The sequence below is a fragment of the Dioscorea cayenensis genome, chromosome 14, assembly GCF_009730915.1.
Source record: "Dioscorea cayenensis subsp. rotundata cultivar TDr96_F1 chromosome 14, TDr96_F1_v2_PseudoChromosome.rev07_lg8_w22 25.fasta, whole genome shotgun sequence".
NCBI classification, from domain to species: domain Eukaryota; kingdom Viridiplantae; phylum Streptophyta; class Magnoliopsida; order Dioscoreales; family Dioscoreaceae; genus Dioscorea; species Dioscorea cayenensis.
This window is the reverse complement of record NC_052484.1, coordinates 20,504,670-20,526,508: the sequence shown is the minus strand read 5'-3', so window position 1 is coordinate 20,526,508 and position 21,839 is coordinate 20,504,670. Positions and strand designations below refer to the sequence as shown.

Below are 21,839 nucleotides of genomic sequence, written 5' to 3'. Positions count from 1 at the left end.
GGAGATAGTGATCCCATTCCCTACCCGCCCACTTGCTTCCCTAAACATATCATAATGCACGCGTGCATGCATGCAGTTGAAAAAATGCAGCATAATATATAACATTTGGCAATATGTCATGAAGAGCAGGAATTAAAGTAATGTAGATAATTACATTCCAAATTGGGACATCTTATTCCACATGCAAAAAGCCAATAAGAATCAAGTCAAGCAAAACACCGTCCGATCTCCATCAAACGGTCCGCGTGATACAAGATATTGCATCATTTTCACACTAGACTTTATTCTCTTCATAACAAAAACAAGGAAAAACGAAATTGGAACTAATAAAGATTATATTCCTTTTCAATTCAGACCCACCAACTCGGTGTTTTTCAGAGCTGTATAGCATCGATCCAAATCTAATCAGAGCCGGTATTAGACTATTAGTGAAAATGGGATCTTCGACAAAATTATGATAATTTTTTAATTATTTATTAAATAATAAATTTATAATAAAAATATAAAATATAAAATCATTACTAATAATTATAATAAAATAAATATTGATGTGAAAAAATCTAGAGATTTGGAATCATTTTTTTATATTTATTTAATTATCTGAAATGCATTTAATAAAACTCATTCCTAGAATAAATTTATGTGGATAAAATAATAATAAATATATTTTTAAATATAATTTAAAAAAATATTGTAGAGCCCCAGTATATGAACAAATTTATTGGATTTTGATATTATTATAAATTAATGTTTTATAATTTAAAAAAATTAAAAATTATAATTAATTATATGGATGGATAAGTAAAAATTTAAATATAATTTTTTTAAAAGAGAAACATGAGTTGTATAACCCTAGAAAATTATGGAGATGGAAGTTATTGTATACTAATGTTACTCATAAATTAAGTTTTGATAATTTAAAAAAATACCTAATTTTTTCAGAATTATAATTGTGAGAAGATAATAGTGAATGAAAATTTTAAATATAATTTTAAAAAAATGATTTTACTGGATTAAAAAATTGGTGGCACTATTATAACTCTAAATTTATTGGATATTAATATTATTAAATATGATAGTTTAAAAAACAGTTTAGAATTTTTAACATTATAGTAAACTAAAATTTTAAATATAATTTTTAATAATAAAAATAAAAATTATGGGGCTTAGACATAGGTATTGATCGTCTATACCTAAGACGTCTATACCTAGGACTAGCCCTGAATCTAATGAAACAGACAAGATGAATTGAGACAATATTTTGTATTGTAACTCTAAAAATAAAACCTTAACATAAATTGTCACATCAGTAAAACCAAATGAAAAACGCCAACTCTAACTCAAAGTATTATATAATTTTTACCAAATAGGCAGAATTAAATGTATGCATAAAATACTACATCCATCCAAGCAAAAGGTCTCCAATAATTAATTTAATGTTTCACTCGCCTCACGTGTCACCTCCCTGTTTCCCATTTTAAAATACTACCATTCCTTGATATACTCACCTTTCCTTGCCCGCCAATAAAACTTAATTATTTTAACTCTAATTAATTAGCCTCCACAACACACACACACACACACACACACACTTATTCCATTCTTCACATATCCAATGTCTTTGTAAACACTGATGCAAAATCATGGTTCATATTCTGGTTCATTATTATTTTTTTAATAAAATAAACAAGCCAACCATTATTACTGTAAGAGGGGTTAATCCTCAACCTTCCAGTTTGGCAAAAGAATTAATACATATCTTTCTTCTAGTGGTGAAGAATGGTTGGTTTTAATGCCTATTTTGGAGACTCGATCCAAACATATACATGCGTGTTCAACTACGTCTAAGACTCCCATTTCCCTTTTCTTTAAAGTAGCCCAAAAAGGTTGCCTTATGGGTTGGTGAGCTGCTTAAATAGCACTCCAAAGTGCCCATCTTACATCCATTCACACACTCATTAAGTCATTCTAATGAGTCATATGACCCCTCCACCCGCACTATTACTCTTATCAGTGGGTTTCCCATATATCATCACCAATATTAATGTCTCTTCATAGGTTCATCACCTACACCATGAATTTTTACCATATATAATTAGAAGAAACTTTACTTTCATTTAATTTATATCTTCAGCAACACAAGAGCAATGCAAACATCAACAAGATTAGTACTCTTCTTGTTAGAGTTCCTCCTCCTGGTTTTTCAGGTTCATGTAACAAGGTGCAGTCCTCCAGAGGAACCAGTGAAGTGCTTATCAGGGAACAACACCAACTGCACCATCACCAACTCTTATGGCACCTTCCCAGATAGAACAACATGCCATGCAGCCATGGCAGTGTACCCAAACTCCGAGGAAGAGCTCATCAAAGCAGTAGCCATGGCTACAAAGACAAAGACAAAGATGAAGGTGGCCACCAGGTACTCTCATAGTATCCCTAAGCTTGCATGTCCTGGAGGAGAAGAAGGACTCATTATAAGCACAAGAAATCTCAATAGAGTTGTGAGCGTGAATGATAAGGAGATGACGATGAGCGTGGAGAGTGGGATGGTGTTGAAGGACTTCATCGCTGAGGCGGCGAAGGCCGGGCTTGCTCTGCCGTACACGCCGTACTGGTCAGGGTTGACGATGGGGGGGATGTTGGGGACTGGAGCGCATGGGAGCTCGCTGTGGGGGAAAGGGTGGTGCTGTGCATGAGTTTGTCGTCGGAGTTAGGATCGTCACGCCGGCGTCCGGCGAGGAGGGATTCGCTAGGGTTTTGTCTTTGGATGCTCGCCACCCTGAGTTTGATGCTGTTAAGGTTTCACTTGGAGTTCTTGGTGTTATTTCCCAGGTAATATTAACATGCATGCATGCATACATACATACATATAGGGATGCATACAGGCATTATATATATATATATATATATATATTTATTTTAGGATAAATACATATATTTTAAATTAATAAATAAAAACTCAAAAATAAAGACTAAAAATCGATTGTGAGTGCTGACTCGCAGTTCAAACTTTCTTATCTCCGCCTGAGAGTGGCTGGTTGGATGATTAGTTCTTAACTCGTACATACACCTTGATGTATACAGTGTTTAATGTTTTTAGTAAAAAAAACAATTAATAAGATAAATAAATTAAAAAAACTCTTTGTTCATAATTAAACAAAAAAAAAAGTTAAATTAGTATCACGTAGGAGAAGTGCATAATTTTTTAAATGAGCTATAAATTAAGTATTTAATTAAAATATTTGATATTTTTAATTTATTGTTTTAAAATTTTAAAAGTTAGTTAAAACTAATCTTAATTATATTATGTTAAAATTTGGCAAGTTGATTATAGATGTTGGTCCAAATGATAAGGGGCTTAATTAAGTCCTTTAAGTAAGGGTGGGTACACAAATTTGAAATAATATAACATTATGACTGTAATTGTGCTATTAATTTTTTTAGTAATATATATGCCATAGATATTTATATAACAATTTTTTATAATCACACGTCCATTAAAAATATAAAAACATTAGTTCTTATTATCAACGGTTTATAGCTCAAAAATATTATCCATATTACAAAAGATGTTAATGTGGAACATTAAAAATATTATGGATTGAAATTTATGCATACATTTAACACTGTCTGTCTCATTTGTCCCACCATTAACTCATAATACATTTACAAAATTACATGACATTATGAAATGTAATGTAAATGTTCTATATGTATGTATGTATAACAATGTTTTCTAACCACACAACCGTAAATAGTAGTTGTTAGCTTTTATTGAATAAGTTGCTCTTGAATTATTAATAGGTCACACTGAAGTTAGAGCCAATGTTCAAAAGGTCACTCACGTACGTGGACAGTGATGACACTGGTTTAGGGGACAAGGTCGTTGACTTTGGTAGGCAGTACGAGTTCGGTGACGTGTCATGGTTCCCGGGACACAAGAAAGCTGTGTACCGCGTTGACTTTCGAGTCCCAACCAATGCAAGTGGAAATGGGCTCAATGATTTTATTGGGTTCCGTTCCACAACCGCGTTAGCGCTTGCTCTAAGTAGATTAATAGGTACCTTTTCTTCTTCTTTTTGTTAAAATATAAAAAAATGGGTTTCTTTCCATCTCATTTGTTAATCTGGTTGCCTTTTGACTTTAGTTTTTTTTATTTTATATATATTCTAACTGTTTAATTAAAGTTTGTAGGAATTTTATATTATATTTAAATGGTGTATCATTACCACATAACACAAAAATTGAAGTTTAGAATTATTTATATTTAAATAATATTACATCTCAACACTGACAGCTGGTTTCCATTTCCTTATTATGAAAAAGATGAAAATTTAGAAGCAACAAACAACACAATTGGGAAGTGCATAACTTCAAAGCTAATGAAAGACACAACTTCCATTGGTGGATATGGCCTAAAAAACAATGGCATTCTCTTCACTGGCTACCCTGTTGTTGGATTCCAAAACAGGATGCAATCCTCTGGGAGTTGTCTAGACAGCATTGAGGACTCCCTCATCACTGCTTGTCCATGGGATCCAAGAATCAAAGGAGCATTCTTCCACCAAACCACATTCAGCATAGCACTTTCAAAGGTCAAAGACTTCATCATTGATGTCCAAAAGTTAAGGGACATCAACCCAAAGGCTTTGTGTGAGTTAGAGCTCTCTAATGGGATTCTAATGAGGTATGTTAAAGGATCCACAGCTTTTTTGGGTAAAGAAGAGGATTCAGTGGACTTTGATATCACTTATTATAGAAGTCATGATCCTATGAAACCAAGACTTGATGAAGATGTGTATGAAGAGATTGAGCAAATGGGTTTGTTTAAGTATGGAGGGTTACCACATTGGGGGAAGAACAGGAACTTGGCTTTTGATGGGGTGGCTAAAAAGTATGCAAAGTTTGGGGAGTTTCTGGAAGTGAAGGAGAAGTTTGATCCTGATGGTTTGTTTTCTAGTGAGTGGAGTGATGAAGTTCTTGGGATTAATGGAAAAAGAACTAGTATTGTTAAGCCTGGTTGTGCTCTTGAAGGGCTTTGTATTTGCTCAGAGGACACTCATTGTGCACCGGCAAAAGGGTACTTTTGTAGGCCTGGTAAGGTGTTCACTGATGCTCGTGTTTGTTCTAAAAGTTAAGTGATCTTTTAATTCTAGCTCTGGTCTTCTTTTATTTCTTGTAGTATTTTGCCTTTTTGTTCAATACATACATACATACATGCATATATATATATATATGAATGTATAATTTGTTATATATCTTAGCTCTGTGATCACTTTGTTGCTTCACATGGTTGTCAATTCAGTCAAACAAAAGAACTCACATGTTTCAGTGGTTGACTTTGCCATATAAACTGGATCTGGTAAGAGGTAACAGATATTATTCATATAATGAGCGAAAATAAGAATTAATAACGAATTTTCATATATTTCCATTAAAGTGAAAATTAACAATCACATAACCAAGTTATCAGTAAAGGCAGTAGTAGCACAAGAAGAAGAAGTCTTATGGTGATTATGCTTCATGAGGATCATAAGCTGAGCTTTTTGACACTCTAAACTGAACCCCAATGGAGCCACCTTCATCCCATCCTTTTTCAACACCTTTGGAAACTCAACACACCCTTTGATCCCTCTCTTGATGTGTGGGTTCTCCACCTCCTTCCTCTGCTGCCTCACCGGAGCTCCATCACTGCCACCACCACCACCAGCACCAACATTAGCACCACTGGTCTTGCTCTCATTGGATGAATCACTAGCCACCATACCTGCTGGCTTCTCCGGCGAGGCAATAACATTGAGCTTCTCCTCCATTATAAACTTAGCTTCAGCAAGCTTCATTTGGACACGCTCTTCTCTCCAAACTTCAGCAACCATAAGCATCCTTCTTTCCTCCTCCATTTCCTCCTTAGCTTTCTTGACCTCGTCCTCGAGCTCGGCACGAAGGCTCTCGGCCAATTGCCGAGCCTTGCGTTGCTCCGCGAGGTCTCGGGCGAGAGCTCGGTTGAGTGACTCAACACGCTTCCTCATCCTACGCTCTAACTCCAGCTCCACCTTCAGCTCCTCAATGCGTGCCAAGGCGAGTTCCAACTCGTCGTTATCGCCGTGCATGGGTCTGAAGAGGGACGTGAGCTTGGCCGCAGAGACTGAGAAATGAGGAGGAAGACATGTGGAAGAGTAATGAGGATTGTCATAGAGTTTCCAGGTTGGTAATGAGAAGTAGTCTATGGGTCCAATGCTTGGGTTTCTCAGATTTTCTATAGATGCCATCACCTCTTCTTCCATATCTTATGATGATGATGATGATGATGATCTCTCTCTCTCTCCTTCTTTTCTGTTAATGTATATCTATCTATGTCTTCTCTATATGGAAAACTTGGAAAGCTCTATCAGTGGGAATAAATGAAGGACCCATCCAAGCATGAAAAGGAAGGAGACGCTATCATATCACTATTATTAATTTATCAAGGATGTGATGTGGTGGTTCTTCAACAAGTGGACGTCCAGTGTTTCTATTCCCCTGGATATATCTGGCCGGTTTGGGAGTATTGAATGGACGCTTGTGGATATAGTTTTGAGAAGACCGGTTTCATGTTCCTTATAAGATAAACTGCAATCCTAAACTTCTAGCATTTTGTTGGTTTACTTACAAACACTTCTCATCTCTTTAATAACATTTAGCTGGATTTGTTCTAGAATACAATATGGGGTTTCTAATTACAGAACCATGAGCGTATTGAATTGTATGAATTGAAAGATGTACAGCTTATAAAGAAAGGAGGACAGTGTGACAAGATCAGTAGTCCTTTGAGTAATTGATGATTTGTCGGATGGTAATAAATGCAAGTGACGGGAGGAGGACGCCAAGTGGTTGTTGGAGCTTAGTCCCATTTTCATTGCTTTAATTAGTGTTTGATGGACTAGCTAAGAAACACGTGTAAACTTCGCACACACTGATGTCCATCCATAAGCATGTGCCAGGCCCGGAGAATTATTCTTTTTCCAGATCTTTTGTATTCAAAATTAAAAACTCTAATCCATTAAACACTACCAAATAACTTTGTCTATATTTTACATTCATATAACAACATGGTGCATGATTTAAACTCATGGAATCCGACACGTGCAAAAGCCTTATTTTTTTTATAAACTGGCGACAAACACTTATTAATTTTTTATTTTTATTGTGCTGGAGAAGTCTCAATTCAAGATCTCTCAGAGTCTCAAGTAAGGTAAAAACATACTAGATTATACCTTGATTTTCTGCAAAAACCTTATTAATCAATGGTAAAAACAAGAGAAAAAAAAAAACAATGTATATAAATATATAGTCCACTAATCTATATTCTCTGAAAGTAAGGTCGTTTCTCCGTGCTAAACTACTCTTATCAGACTTATCAAAAGCATTGACCTGTTCTTGGCTCTAAGCTTTTAAAATGACACCGCATCTCAAGCATGGATGAATGACAACCTTGCTTGGATACATATATTTGAGAATTTCATACAGGCAAATAACATAATACAATATCTACTATTATTTTGCCATAGTCTCAGAAGTTGAATCAAGGCATTCAAGTTTTAAGTAGATCCAGTTGTCAAGTAACATGTCTTATTCTATACAGATATTTGTCCCTTTTACCTAGACTATGAAAGAACTTAAATGATTCTGAAGAAAATCTACAAAGAAATTATTATTCAAGAACCAGTCTTGACAGAAGCTATTTACAGTAGATATTATGCCCAAATTAAAGTCCCCATCAAATGAATATGCAAACTTCCTTGTTGCAAGCAAAATAAGAATATCTTTGTTGATTAAGTTACCACAACTTTAATTTCAATTTGATTGGCAGATGCAACTAGCTATGTGATGCTATCATCAAATAGTGATCCATAATGGTCTCCAAAGAAAAGAAAAATGAGAACTACACAGGTCAACATTAAGACCGTCTAATCAATTATCAACTCACACATGAAGATGCAGCTACAACTACTTAGGCAGTCATAGAAGTTGAAGATCCCTATTACATATATGTTTAGATAACAAAAACAAAAAAAGGAAACAGTTGGAGGACAAATTTCATTATCAAGACCATGTTCAAGACACTTGCTATGCAATTCAACCAAAGATAAACATAACTAAAAATAATCTAATTATCAATGTAGCATTTGAAAAAGGACAAAGGAAAAACAAACAACACAGATAGCACTAGAATGATAAGTCAACAAGTTGTAAAAGATACAGAGATAAAAGCCAATTTGATTTCATAAATCAACTACAGGAGCAATACACACACAAAGTTATGTCAACATAGGCCCAACAACTTTACTACAAAATAAACAAAATAATAAAGATCGATCATCTTTTTCTTTACTGAACAAGCGAGGAATATCTCCATCAAGGGTTTTGATTATCTGTGAGACTTTAAGAACCGAAAGTATCTAGCAAGAGCTCAAGTAACAATATGAAGCTAGTTGATGATATTATTTAGGATAAATAAGTTTTGAAGTGGCATATCTAACTTGTAAACATAGATTAAAAGAAACTAGGAAAGGAAAACAGGCACCACCATTACATGGTATAAAGTTTTGAAGTGCTATATTTAACTTGTAACAAATTACCTAAAAGGTTCAACTATATTTAAAGATCTGCCATTTTGAAAATTTTTCTAGTGGTATTCAGACATGCTTAAAAGCATTGATGTTCCAATTTACACCAACCTTTGCACGACATACGGCCCAATTTCAGCCAAAAAAGGTGCAACTAATCACCTTTTCCTAAAGAGTTATTTATTACAAAGGAAGTTTGCACACTCTGATATCTCAGCAAAGTGGCTTACAACCTGTAGACACTGACAAGGAAAGGTAATAAATAATTTTAAAATGCCACACAGCCTAGTCATGTTACCTAACAAAAACATACGAAATGTTTAATATGCGCAGAGCTAAGTGTACACTGCTTTGGCAATCAAAGAATAAAATAATCAGTATAAACTGATTACCAAGGAGTAAATTGCTGTTTAAGGAGTTCTACTGATGTTTAAGAATCTGTAATATCCAAGAACAAACAATTATTGGGAGGATATATTTAGAGTCTTGGGATCTATTCAATGGAAGAACATAATACATGAAAGCAAGACATTTTGAACTCAAACAGGATACAGACCCAGGAAAAATAAAAGGGTGATCATGGTGGTTTAAGTTTAAGTGTCAATGATAAAATACATGACATTACACCTTCATCTATGAAAAGAAGGAACATTGTTCAATTGGATGACATGGTAATCCACCTAATATCGTGTCTCAACACTCTAAATTGCTTTCTGTCAACTGTCAAGGGACAAGCAAAGAAATTCAAATTCAGAAGCTTCTACAAAACTATTTGAAAAACTTATGTCAGGATTTTCTTGACCAATTCTCCAAAATTTACCACACAAATTATTACCTGCTACAAATAGGGCATGTTCATATTTTAGTTTATAATTACACAAACAAAGTGTTCTGAATTATTATCACCAATCATTTTCGGAGTAACTCTCAGAAGTCATAATAAATCCATTCCCCATTTGGTATCCCTTAAAGAATTTCATCTTACACTGAGCAAGCACATTCCATCTATCGTCTCTCATCTGCCAGGAATTTGATATTTTCACCTTGAAAAAGTAGACTAGTCTCAGAAATCACAATAACAATACCAAACAAACCATGGCAACCAACCTTAACACATTAAGGGCAGCACAATATAAATTCCTCACAGGATGGGCATTACATTAACAAATTCAACTATGTAAACAACGTGCCAAAATTAAAACTGTTTTCTTTTTTGAAGTAATGACTAACAAATATATACCCTAAAAACTAAAAGCTCCAGCTTATGCAACTCGACCTAAGCAAAATATCATTATCCCTACTAGAAGGTCATCATATGTTGAAAAGAACATATCATATATGAATATCGATAAGTACTGATTTTTCAATAACAAAAAGATTATCAGGCAATGAAGGTAGTAAACAGTAACAACAGTGTAACAGTTTTGAGATGATATAAAGAAGATATTGCACACTATAGGGTAAAATTAAACAAGAGTTCCATGCTTTTCCACAGGTGAATTGAAGGACACAACTGCAGAAAAGAGGTGAAGAAAAAGGATGTAAAAGGTAATATCAAACAATATCTAAACCTCCCAGTAGGTCAAGAAGTATACCATCATCTCTCTCCAAGCAGGAAGAAGTTCCAGTCTCGTAGCAAGATTATCAACGGGGTAATAAGACCAGTGCTCGTGACTACAACTCAAACTCATCACCCAGCTTCAGTGCCTCCGCAGCAGCCTCTTCCTCCACATCATCAATTGCAAAGTAAGGATTGCGAACCTCAGGCTTGAACTTATACCCCGTGAAGGCATAGAAAGCCAGAGTAGCAAGCTCTGCAGCAATGGCACTAGTCCAGAAGTACCGATAGGAAGTGATGGTGCTCAGTGCATACACAACCACTCTAGTGAAGTAAATGTAGCAGATGACCACCACATAGTACTGCCGGAATAGAGTCAGTTTCATCAAATTGACAGCAGCCTTCCCATCAGTCCTTGCAGCCTCCCGGAGGTTCTTGATCGACCAAACGATGGGGAAAAGCACAGCACAGCAGCAAATAACATCAACAAGCAAGAAAACCTCTCTCCAAGTGACCCAAGCCGGGGCGAATTTCCCTGTCTCGTCAAGCTCCACCTGTGCGGCATTCGCCAAAATCTGGAGCGGGATCACCACCATCAACACCTTCTTCTCCTTCCCCTGCAAGTACGGCTTAAGGAAAGACCACCCGGTCCCAATCAACACGATCAGAGTGAACAGCGTGATACCCTTGAGGAAACTAAAGATGTAGAACAGCACATCCCACCCGTGAGCGCTTCCAGTGCGGTTAATATAGGACTTGTCCTCTGCCTCGCAGAGGAGGTTGAGGGCCTTGAGGGCTAACACGGCGAGCATGAAGTAATGGATTCTGAGAGCGGTCAAGCGGTTGCGCCGGAGGACAATGATCCATAGAACGGCAAGGCAGGCATAGACTAAGAAGAAGAAGTAGTAGATGCGGGGGAGAACGGCGGCACCGACGGAAAGGTAAGTTCGCCGGCCGGATATCTGGTCAACGTTGAACATAGAGGACTTGACGGACATGGAAACTCGGAGATTAGGGACGCAGTTGGCGAAGAGGAGAGTGAACTGGCCAGCATCAGTCTGGTTGAAGGAGGCCGAGATCGAATTGGGGGTCGGTGAGGGGAGGGCATCAAAGATGAAGACATTCTCGACAAGATTGGTGTCGAGGGCGCAAGAGATCTCTCCATCCTGAAGCTTCTGGTAAACATGCATCCAGGCATCGCGGGTCGAAAGGAAGAAGCCAAGCCGGGAGAAGGAGGCATGAGACAGGCTGAGGTCGGAGAAGGATAAGCCGGAGATGGAGAGCTCGACGACGCCAGAACGGGAGAAGCCGAAGTCGTCGAAGGGGATGATGGGGGTGGCGTCGGATTTCACCACGGTGGTGCGGATCTCGGCGGAGGAAAGGGCGATGACGGTGAGGAGGAGGAGGAGGAGGATACGCACAGCGGTGGTGGAGATCGCCATCGCCGCCGGCGATCGGGATCGAGATCTGGGGTTCTCGTCAACTCCAAGGTATCCTCGAGACTCTAAAACTCGCGCGTTGGCGTTGATGTGAAGATTTTTCTAGAGTTGGTGAGAAGATTACAACTATGCCCTAAACTTTTGACCATTATTTACGAAAAGCTGGGTTTATATTGGTAGCTTGATTTGAGTGTAAGGGTATGATTGTGATTTTATGGGGATGAGTAAGGGTGTTATCGTCTTAATGGGGTGGCTTGCTTTCATTTGCTTATTTAGCTGTGAAGTTGAAGCTTGACCAGCTATTTTTTTTATTTTGATATTTATTTATATTATTGGTACATCTTTCCTATTTGTATTTTAGAATATTAACTATTTGAAGGAATTGTACTTTTATAATATTAAATAGTTTTGAAAAAAAAAAAATCATCTTTTATTGGCTTATTTATTTTATGACAAATTGGCTTATTTCTGTATATTGAAAGAAAAATATAGTGCAATAATTGCAGTTTATCCGATTTTTTTAAAAAAATAAATAAATAAATAAATAAATATGGTGCGATTGGGATATAATGGAAAATGGAAAGTGATAGCTCAACTATGCCAAGTGATGTTTTGTCACAGTGTTGATGTATATTATTTTATTTTATTTTTTGGTGTCAATTAATCACATTAATGTTCTTTTGGGGACCGTTTCATTATCCATTTGATGATTTGAAGTGTATCTATGATAAATTTTTATTGATTCAATATGAAATTAATGTATTATTTTGTTTTTTAAATTACATAAACTGCATAATTTTATTAGAAGTTTTAAAAAACAGTTAATTTGAGTGATTCGAATTTATTAAATAGTTTTTTTTTAGTGACACGGGTGGATAAATCTCATTAAAGACATGCAACCTTAACTCATTTGTGTTCTCGTTTGGCTTAAATTGAAGTTTGAATTAGACTTTTTAACAAATATGCAATGAAGTTTGAATTCACCTACTTAGTAAAGACACATATACTACCCATGAGATTTGATGTCAACAGATCAAGAGGTTGTTGCTAACTTAAGTTAAACCACCAAGTAATAACAAACTCTACTGACTACCTAGGTCAGGCCAGCCCAATACAATACATGGGCTCTGGTCCATAACATGAATGCTACATAGTCTGTTTTTTTCAGATGAATATATATATATATATATGCATTATCCTTTTGATTTTTCTCGTAATAAAACAAATCATAATGCAATATTGTTCTCTAAAAATTCCATTTAATTATTTGATTGCCATGTTCCTTGCCTTCTTTCATTTAAATGAGTAAATTAATGTTAATAAGTGCATTTAAAATGAAGTAGTATCTGGAGCTAATTTTGCATGCATGCATACATGCACCACCAAAGCAGCTCTCTGTTGCTCAAAAAATTTAAACAGTGTTATCCCAATTCTCAAAAAAGGTAGAGCAGTGAAAATTTTAGACATGATCTCACACTCTCTTCTTTCTATTTTCATTCATGCAATGCATGGCCGCTACTCCAAGTTAACTCTGTTAATTAACATATGAGAGGTTCTTAATTAATTAATTAATTAGGGGTTGTTTGTTTGCAAGGAATGGAGTTGAAGAGGAATGAGATAGGAATGAGATAGGAATGAAAATAAGGGGGAATAGATTAGGAATGGAAGGAAAACTGTGTTTGGTTGGAGGGTATGGGAGAGTAATTTATTGGGAATGAGAAAAGTAAATAGAAAAAATATGTGCAAAATGTCTTTTATGCCCTTATAGAGTAAATATTAAAAAAATAAATACATTGGCCAATAATATTATTTTATTTGTAATATGTTGTCATTATTGTCATAATTATTTTAATAATTAATTTTTTTATAATTAATTTTTTTACAATCAATCTTCATTATTAATATTGTTGTTTTTGTTACAATGTTATCATTTTATTTTTTTATTATTTTAGAATTAATTTAATTTATTGTTATTGTTGTTGTTGTATTTTTATAGTATTAATTTATTTGTAATATGTTATCATTATTATTTGTTTACAATGTTTCTCAACATTTTTCCTATATATATAGATAAAGTTTTTAAAAATCAAGTAAAATGGATATTTCACCATCCGGATTGGGCGATTCCTCAACCAATCGGGGAATGCCAATCAACCTTCTCCCTCATCTCATTCCTCATGGATTCCTCCCACATTCCCAGTCTCGCCAACCAAACAAAAGCGATTGGTCCCATTCCCAATCCATTCCCAATCCATTCCCAATCCAAGCCTTGCAAACAAACAAGAGTTGGGTTGGGTGCTAGTAGTTTCAATTGACTTTAAATATGCTTGTTAGTTTTCTTAGTTTTATAAGAGATTCCATCATTGATGTGAAGCTCAAAAAACATCATTTATTAGAACAGAGGGAAGTTGGAGGTGAGCTGAGGGGTTGGTGCGGTGGAGGGACCTTGTTAACGAGTGGTCTTCACGTGGCTTAGACGACATGTATTAAATAGGTGGTGCCCTTGTCTAATGATAATAATATATAGATTTTATAAACATTAACTGATATATAATATATGAACCACAAGGCTTTAGAGTTTAGAGTTTACTTAACTTAACACTAGTTTAATTAGCTTCTCCTTCTCCTTCTTCTTCTTCTTCTTCTTGTTCTTCTCTTTCATTCTTGTGCCCTTCGTTCAGAAAAAGTACTTGAATTCATATCAGTGTTTGTACATGGATATGAAGAGAAATCATCATTGGAAATCTAAACTAAAAGAGGAACGTACTGAATTATATATATATATATATATATCTACTTTTACGAAGAAGATCAAAGAACACACACACACACACACACATATATATGTATAATATTAAATAAATTGGAAACTCCACATGAATGTTAGCTTAAAGCATAAAATATTTTACAAGGTGGAGAGTATAGTAGTATATATGCATGTTAGTTCAAAGAGAAATGTAAGCCAAGGGAGTTCAACTACCACCTACCCCCACTCCTTATCCAACAAACCATTTTAATGACAATGAATTCACTCTTCTCACCATCATTGACCTCACTCTCCTCACACTCCTAAGCCAACCTCTCTTCTTAGTTCTTACTTCTACACTTGGAAACCCTACACCCTCAACACTCCAAAACACTCCTTACTCTTTTCATTTCATCCTTTTGTTTTAGTCCTTCATGGCCCTCCATTAGCTTTCATGGTGGACTACTCCAATTGGGAGACATCCTCAGAAAAAAGAAAGTCTCCTTAGTCTTCTCTTTTATGGGGGCTTTGCTAGCTCCCAACCAACACCACCTACATTGCTAACTCCATATGTTCAAATTCTTATACCTCTTCTTCTTCTTCTTCTTCTTCTTCTTCTTCTTTTCATCAACAACAATCTTGTTAACGTGGCAATGAGACCAATGACTGCCTTGACTGTTATTGCAAGTCTGGCAAATGATCTCATAAGCTTCATTGTCTTCTCTGCACTTGATCTTTTAGACTTCCTCCTTTGTTTCGTCTACAAACTGGTAGACTATGCAATGGAAGCAGAATGGAGACCATGCTACTGCTCAGGATCCGGCAAAGACATGATTATGAACAGTGGCAAAATCCTAATCTCCGACAATGGTGGCTCCAAAGTCCTTTCCCTTTGCTCGAGCAAGCTCGAGCTCGAGGACATCTCCGACACACTCTATTCTCGTCCTTCTCTCGTCTCTGAGATCTCAAGATCACTCAAACTCGAAAGAAAACATCGGCAAACTACAACTACTTCATCAACAACAACTACATTTACTATCAACTCAACCATCATTGAGATGCTTCAGTGCAAGATCGGTGGTCGACAAGCTAATCCAGTCCCTCGCTGGTCAGATTGCCATTGCAAAGATTGCAGTTCTTGGTGCTCTCCCGGCGGCTCACCGGACACTCTCTTCATCCGATCACTAATTCCACCAGGTATATATATATATATATATATATATACTTATTGTATCTACTCATCAATGCAGTAGTGTCTAATGTAATAGTATGATTAACAGAGGCTGAAGAAGACGTGTTGTTCATTCATGGATTCATATCATCATCAGCATTCTGGACAGAGACAGTGTTTCCAAACTTCTCAGAAGAAGCTAAATCCAAGTACAGGATGTTCGCCGTCGACTTACTCGGGTGCGGGCGCAGTCCAAAGCCCGGCGACTCACTCTACACTCTCCGTGAACACGTCGACATGATCGAGCGCTCGGTGATAATTCCATTTAACTTGAAATCCTTCCACATTGTTGCACATTCTCTTGGCTCCATCCTTGCTCTCGCTCTCGCTATCAAACACCCCAACTCCATCAAGTCCCTGACTTTACTCGCTCCGGTAGGTACTCATGTACTAAAAATATATACCAATTGTAAAGATGCTTAATTATTATATACATATGTATATATGTGTGTGTGTGTGTGTGTGTAGCCGTATTTTCCGGTGCCGGAGGGGGAGAAGGGAACGCAATACGTGCTGAGAAGAGTGGCTCCGAGGAGAGTGTGGCCATTAATGGCATTTGGAGCTTCATTGATCTGTTGGTATGAGCATCTAAGCCGCACCATTTGTTTGTTGTTATGCAAACACCACCAACTCTTGAAGTTCATCTTCAAGCTCATAACCTTCAACCGGTACATACTAGTCCAACCAACTCTTTAATTAAACACTACTGTGACAACACACACACACACTTTCTCTCAATAGTTAATAGATGCATGAGAAGGTGGGGCTAATGTTATTTATATATGTTTGGTTAATGCATGGTTGACAGGATTAGAACGTTTTTGATGGATGGATTCTTTTGTCACACTCATAATGCATCATGGCATACAATGCACAACATCATATGTGGGAGTGGTGGTAAACTGGATGATTATCTTGATATTGTTAGAGATGAGCTCTGTTGTGATGTCACTGTGTTTCACGGTGGTGCTGATGAGCTTCTCCCTGTGGAGTGTTCTTTGGCCGTTAAAGCTAAAATTCCGAGAGCTCAAGTTAATGTAGTTCAAGATATGGATCACATTACCATTGTTGTTGGACGGCAGAAGGCTTTTGCTAGAGATTTGGAAGAGATTTGGAAAAATACTAAAAATTGCAGGCAATTAAATGAAAGGAATGAGTCTTGATCATCTTAACAAATATATATATATATATATATTTTTTAATTTTTGGTTTTGAGATTCTAAATATTTTTAACCTTCTTAATTTAATTAGATTATTGTGTGTTGTGTATCATTGTTAGTCATTTTGAGCATTGTTCAATTGTGAATTGTGAAAGACTTTGATGATGTTATCTATTGATGAAGAGCTATCCATAAATCAATGTTGGAGCTCATGAATTAATGCTAAAATTTTAAATTGGTTTGAATGTATATATATATATTGTCTCCAAACTGGAGAGCCTGCACGCATTAATTCCAGATGAAATTAATGCATGAGTTGTATATCATGTCAGGGATACATGTAATTACACCGGTGCTATAAATGTTGCTCAAAAATGAAGAATTAATAACAGGCTATGCACCCCACCCCGCTTGAGCTGGTTCATATAAAGGCTATTAAAGGGTGTCACCTCCACTCAGTGAGTTTCAGTACAAAAAATTTATTATTTAAAATTTTGCAACTATATATTATTTATTTATTTATTATTTTTATTTTTTGATAAACGTAAAAAACTAGGCTCAAACGGGGGTTGGGGTATCTTGGACATAGCTAGCTACAACCAGGCTCTATTAGGAAAATGGTGGTGGAAATACATGATGGATCCTTCTTGGGGTGGTGCAAAGGTGATACAATTCAACTACGGTTTATTTCGTTCGAATCTGTGGCCTAATCAGGCAGGAAAGATTTCCTTCTTTTGGAAAGGGGTTTTGAGCTGCTTACCGGCTCTCAGGAGTTGTTTTTCACATGAAGTTATTACTGGCAAGGAAACACTTTTTTGGAAAGATTGTTAGCTAAATGGTATTGCACCAATGAATCTGTGGCCAAATTAGTACAGAGCCAGCCTCCGCCCCAATGACACAGTTCACGAGCTTATCCACTTATTGGATGAGCTTCCCTTCACTGGTAATGAAGAAATTAGACATGATAGTGCAAGTGTGCGGACGTCTGTTAGTCAATTGGGGGATAAGAAGTGGTGGAGACTTACGGGAAATAGGACGTTCTTGGTGAAGTCCTTCTACAATCTCTTAATCGATGGAGGGCTCAGATGCCCGGTGTCACAATTTTTTTGGCGTGATTGGTGCGCGCCCTAAGAAAATTAACCTATTCAACTGGCTTGCGTGGCAAAACAAAATCCTTTCGTTGGAAAACCTAGCATGAAGGAGATGTAACAAGTTGCCTATTGATACCTGCATCATGTGTCACGCCGGGTCTGAGTCGGTTGACCATCTGTTCATTCACTGCTCTTTTTGCTAACCAAGTGTGGGAATACTTCATCAAAATACTTCAATTTCCTCAGTCACTGTCTTTTCTCAAGGATCTTTGGGGCCGGTGGAGAACATGTTTGCATACTAAGAGAAGGGCTTTTGAGGACTTAGTGGTGAAAGCAATTATTTGGAATATCTGACTTGCTAGGAATGGTTGTATTTTCAATGCCAATGTTATGCATGCACATTGTCTCATTGTGAAAATTGATCGTATGCTTGTATCTTGGTGCTCTTCTATCGCAGAGGGACCTAGAGCGAAGCTTGATGAGGATATCAACACTGTCAGAAGAAGTTTGGAGTTTCTTGGCCCTCGTGTGAAAGATTTTGGTGTGACTTGGCCTTCAGAGGAGACACATGACCCAGGCACTGACTAGGTTCTGAGTTAGCTGCTCTTTTGAGGATTTCAGCTCTTTTTATGTCGTACCTTTTTTTGTTGTACTTTACCACATCTAGTGGTAGATGACTTATATATTTTTCTTTTTTATTAATTCGAAGTGGTTTATGCACTTTTTCAAAATAAATAAATAAATAAATAAATATAAAAAATCTGTGTGTGAGGGGGTGTGCTCAAAGTCGGGGATTAGTCACCCAATCTAGCACCCTTACTTGGAGGCACATGACTCGGGTTGCAAGAACCTAAACTAAAGATCTTTTTATCACTATATTACAGTCTTTTGAACTTGTAATAAATTGAAGACTCTAATCATCACTTTATGCAAGTGAGGTCATGCTGCTGAGCTATAAACTCATTAGTCTATCACTTTAATATTTATCATATGAGTATGTTTTTATACTTTTAATTAGCAATAAAAAAAAATACAATGTATAAACCCTTTTGTTGTCATTCTATTCATGCTTGAGATTGCAAACCATGTACACTCACAAATTACTTAAATCTTAGGTTTCTCACACACACAGGAGTCTACCTTACCACTAGACTATTGCTACTACATTAATATATCATAATTTTTCTTTTAATAATTTTGGTGACTTAATTATGTTTGGTGGGGTGGGATTCATATATATCTACACGTTAATCATCATTTTTTTTTTGATTAAAAGTGGATAAACCACTGATTTATTAAAAGAGAAGAAACAGTACAAAGAAGATAAGACCCTCACCAGAAGTGAGGGGGTACAAGTGCGAGAAAGTAAAGAGAAAAGAAAAGAGAGAAGATAAAGGTCTAATCAGGTGGAAGGCACTGTCTAGCGTCTCAGGCCTGACTAGAAGAACAGGTGGGTCGACTATTCCTGGGAGACGTTACGATCCAGCTCGCCCGCAGAGTTAGAGGCCCTTGCGCTGAAGAAATCAAGAGAACGCTTGATTTTTTGAGAAGCTTCAGTAAGAGATTGTTGATGTCTATCTGCAACTGTCGGGAACCAAGAAAGAAGCATATTAGCAGTTTTAAAGATAGTGCTTAACTGAGGCAACACAAGAAGTTGAAAGATACGAGAATTCCTTTCAAGCCAAATGTTCCACAAGATTGCACGGGAGACAAGGTCCCAGAGAGGTTGAGATTGAGGAGCGAGTGACGGGATCCAGGAAGTCCATAAGTAGGGAATGGATTGTGGGAGAGAAGATGAGTCTAAGGAGTGAGAGAAGAATGCCCAGATGCGTTTAGAAAATTCACAGTCAATGAAGAGGTGTTGGAGCGTCTCTGAGGAATTGTGACAGAGGACACAGGTATCAGTGGAGTGTTGAAAATTGCAACCCTTCTTGAAGATGTTGGATAAAGTGAGGATTTTGTCTTCGCCAGCCAGCCAGGAGAAGAGTGTGATTTTGCTGGGGCAACGGATCTTCCAGAAAAGTGAGTATAAGGGGTTGCGAGTTCCACCATCAATGAGGAAGTTATAAAAGGATTTAACAGTGAAGGTGCCACATTTTTCCAGGGTCCAAGTGTAGGTATCATTTTGCGCAAGAGAACAGGCCGGGATAATATCTAGGATAGGAGATAACATGTCTGGTGTGGCAGTGCGGAAAATTTGCTCAGTGTTGGTAAGGAGCTGGGAAAATCGCCTAATGGTAATCCAAGGATCAGTGCAATCATTGAAGAGGTCAGGCCAGCGATCTTTAAGTAGGATTCCATCATGCCAGCGGTCAAACCAAAGAGAGGTGTTGGAGCCATTTTTGATCAATTTCGAGATACAAGAACGGAAGGAGAGGAGGTTAGAAGTCACACCTGCCCAGAAGAAAGATTTGTTCCTAAGTGGGATGTGAAATAAGATTTTGTTTGTATCTTTGAGATTGTAGTTAGCATGAATGATTTTGGCCCAACCACCAGTAGGATTGCCAGATAATTTCCACCACCACTTACTTAGTAAAGCAATGTTGAAGGTTTGGAGGTTGAGAATACCCCAACCACCCATGTCTTTTGGTCTAGTGATCCTGTTCCAGGCAATTAATCTAATTCCCTTAGGGCCCAGATCAGAGCCTCAACAAAGGAAATCTCTCAGAATTTTATCAATTTCCTTGATCACCCAAGCAGGGAGCTTAAAAACCGACATCCAGTAAACAGGCATGGAGGAGAGGACAGAGTTGACAAGAGTCAAGCGACCGCCAAGAGATAAATAACTAGCTTTCCAAGTGGTGAGCCTGGAACGAACCATACCAATGAGTTTCTCCCAGTCAAGTCTTCTAGGTCGACGACCAGAGAGAGGGATTCCTAAGTAAGTGATAGGGAGACTGCTACAGGAGCAATTAAGGATTCTAGCAGAGGTGTAATGAGGTTGAAAGCCATAGTTGGAAGAATATAGGCAGCTCTTATGAAAATTTATGGATAAGCCAGAAGACCCCTCATAGAGATACAAAATTAGTTTGATTATATGAAGGTCTTCATGTCCTCCAGTGGAGAAGATTAGGAGGTCGTCTGCATATTGGAAGTGACAGATACTATCAGAAGAGTTAAGGGGAACGCCGATTAAGACTTTGGAGTTTAGAGCGTGAAAGAACATAGCGCTTAAAACATCAGTGGCTAGGGCGAAAAGTAGTGGAGAAAGAGGATCACCTTGTCTCAAGCCCCTTTTGCAACGAATGTAGCCCTGGGAAGTTCCATTGATAAGGAACTGCGCCTTAGCGGAACAGACTAGGCCATTTTATAAAACACGTTAATCATCATTGATGTCGGAAGACTAATCCATTTTATAAATTTGACAGATGATAGAGATCCTTTCATTAAAATCCGGATGGGTATTTTCCGAGAGCTATAAAACTTCCATTTCAAATCAAATTGATTAATTAATTAATTAAGTTACTCTAAATCCTTGAATCAATTTAAAAAATAATAAAAAAAAATAAACCACGTAGAGTACGGTAAAAAAGAATGGTACATATACAGATCACAAAGAAAAAACAGTAAATATAAAATTTACTAGCAGTGAAAATATATCTGGAGCAAAACTAACTGTAGTGGTGCTTTGAAGGAGACAAGGATGCAATCTTCTCTTGGAGGTGGCATGAGCAAAAGCTTTATCTACAAGATCCAACCATGTCTCAAGTTAGCCGTGCATGAACTCACTAGGATCACTTGCATGGAAATACAAAAACTCGAGATTTCTTTTTAGAGCACAAATTGAGTTCTTTAACATTAATTAGTCCTTTCTCTTTGAAAGTTGTAAACACTTAAATGATTAACTTTGATTACAAATGTGATTAACAAAAAAAGGATTTGAAATTGGAAATACACTAATTTTGTTTTAGTCTAATATTTAAGATAATAATTCTAGATAGGATATCTAGAATTTTTTTTTCCAGGGTTTAGAGTTAGGATATTGCGTGAGTCTAAAATTGTAACCAA

General features: G+C 36.8%; 5 protein-coding genes across 5 annotated transcripts; 2 read left to right on the top strand and 3 right to left on the bottom strand.

Moving 5' to 3' along the window:
• The first annotated feature begins 2,539 nt into the window (after positions 1-2,539).
• On the top strand, positions 2,540-5,172 carry LOC120276438 (probable L-gulonolactone oxidase 6). Its single transcript, XM_039283182.1, has 3 exons — positions 2,540-2,832; positions 3,805-4,060; positions 4,327-5,172. Exons 1-3 carry the CDS (start codon positions 2,656-2,658, stop codon positions 5,136-5,138), a joined length of 1,245 nt encoding a protein of 414 aa, XP_039139116.1. The 5' UTR covers positions 2,540-2,655; the 3' UTR covers positions 5,139-5,172.
• Positions 5,173-5,413: 241 nt separating this feature from the next.
• LOC120275635 (protein BRANCHLESS TRICHOME-like) lies at positions 5,414-9,883 on the bottom strand. Its single transcript, XM_039282264.1, has one exon. The coding sequence runs from the start codon at positions 6,282-6,284 to the stop codon at positions 5,454-5,456; it is 831 nt and encodes a 276-aa protein (XP_039138198.1). The 5' UTR covers positions 6,285-9,883; the 3' UTR covers positions 5,414-5,453.
• Positions 9,884-10,036: 153 nt separating this feature from the next.
• Positions 10,037-13,070, bottom strand: LOC120276248 (protein CANDIDATE G-PROTEIN COUPLED RECEPTOR 7-like). The gene is made up of 2 exons (XM_039282971.1): positions 12,978-13,070; positions 10,037-11,705 (listed from the first exon to the last, which is right to left on the bottom strand). The coding sequence occupies exons 1-2, from the start codon at positions 13,068-13,070 to the stop codon at positions 10,281-10,283; spliced, it is 1,518 nt and encodes a 505-aa protein (XP_039138905.1). The 3' UTR covers positions 10,037-10,280.
• Positions 13,071-14,611: 1,541 nt separating this feature from the next.
• On the top strand, positions 14,612-16,898 carry LOC120275369 (probable lysophospholipase BODYGUARD 1). Its single transcript, XM_039281916.1, has 4 exons — positions 14,612-15,546; positions 15,630-15,955; positions 16,049-16,248; positions 16,389-16,898. The coding sequence occupies exons 1-4, from the start codon at positions 15,003-15,005 to the stop codon at positions 16,741-16,743; spliced, it is 1,425 nt and encodes a 474-aa protein (XP_039137850.1). The 5' UTR covers positions 14,612-15,002; the 3' UTR covers positions 16,744-16,898.
• Positions 16,899-20,478: 3,580 nt separating this feature from the next.
• LOC120276247 lies at positions 20,479-20,997 on the bottom strand. The gene has a single exon (XM_039282970.1). It carries the CDS (start codon positions 20,995-20,997, stop codon positions 20,479-20,481), a length of 519 nt encoding a protein of 172 aa, XP_039138904.1.
• Between the last annotated feature and the right edge of the window lie 842 nt (positions 20,998-21,839).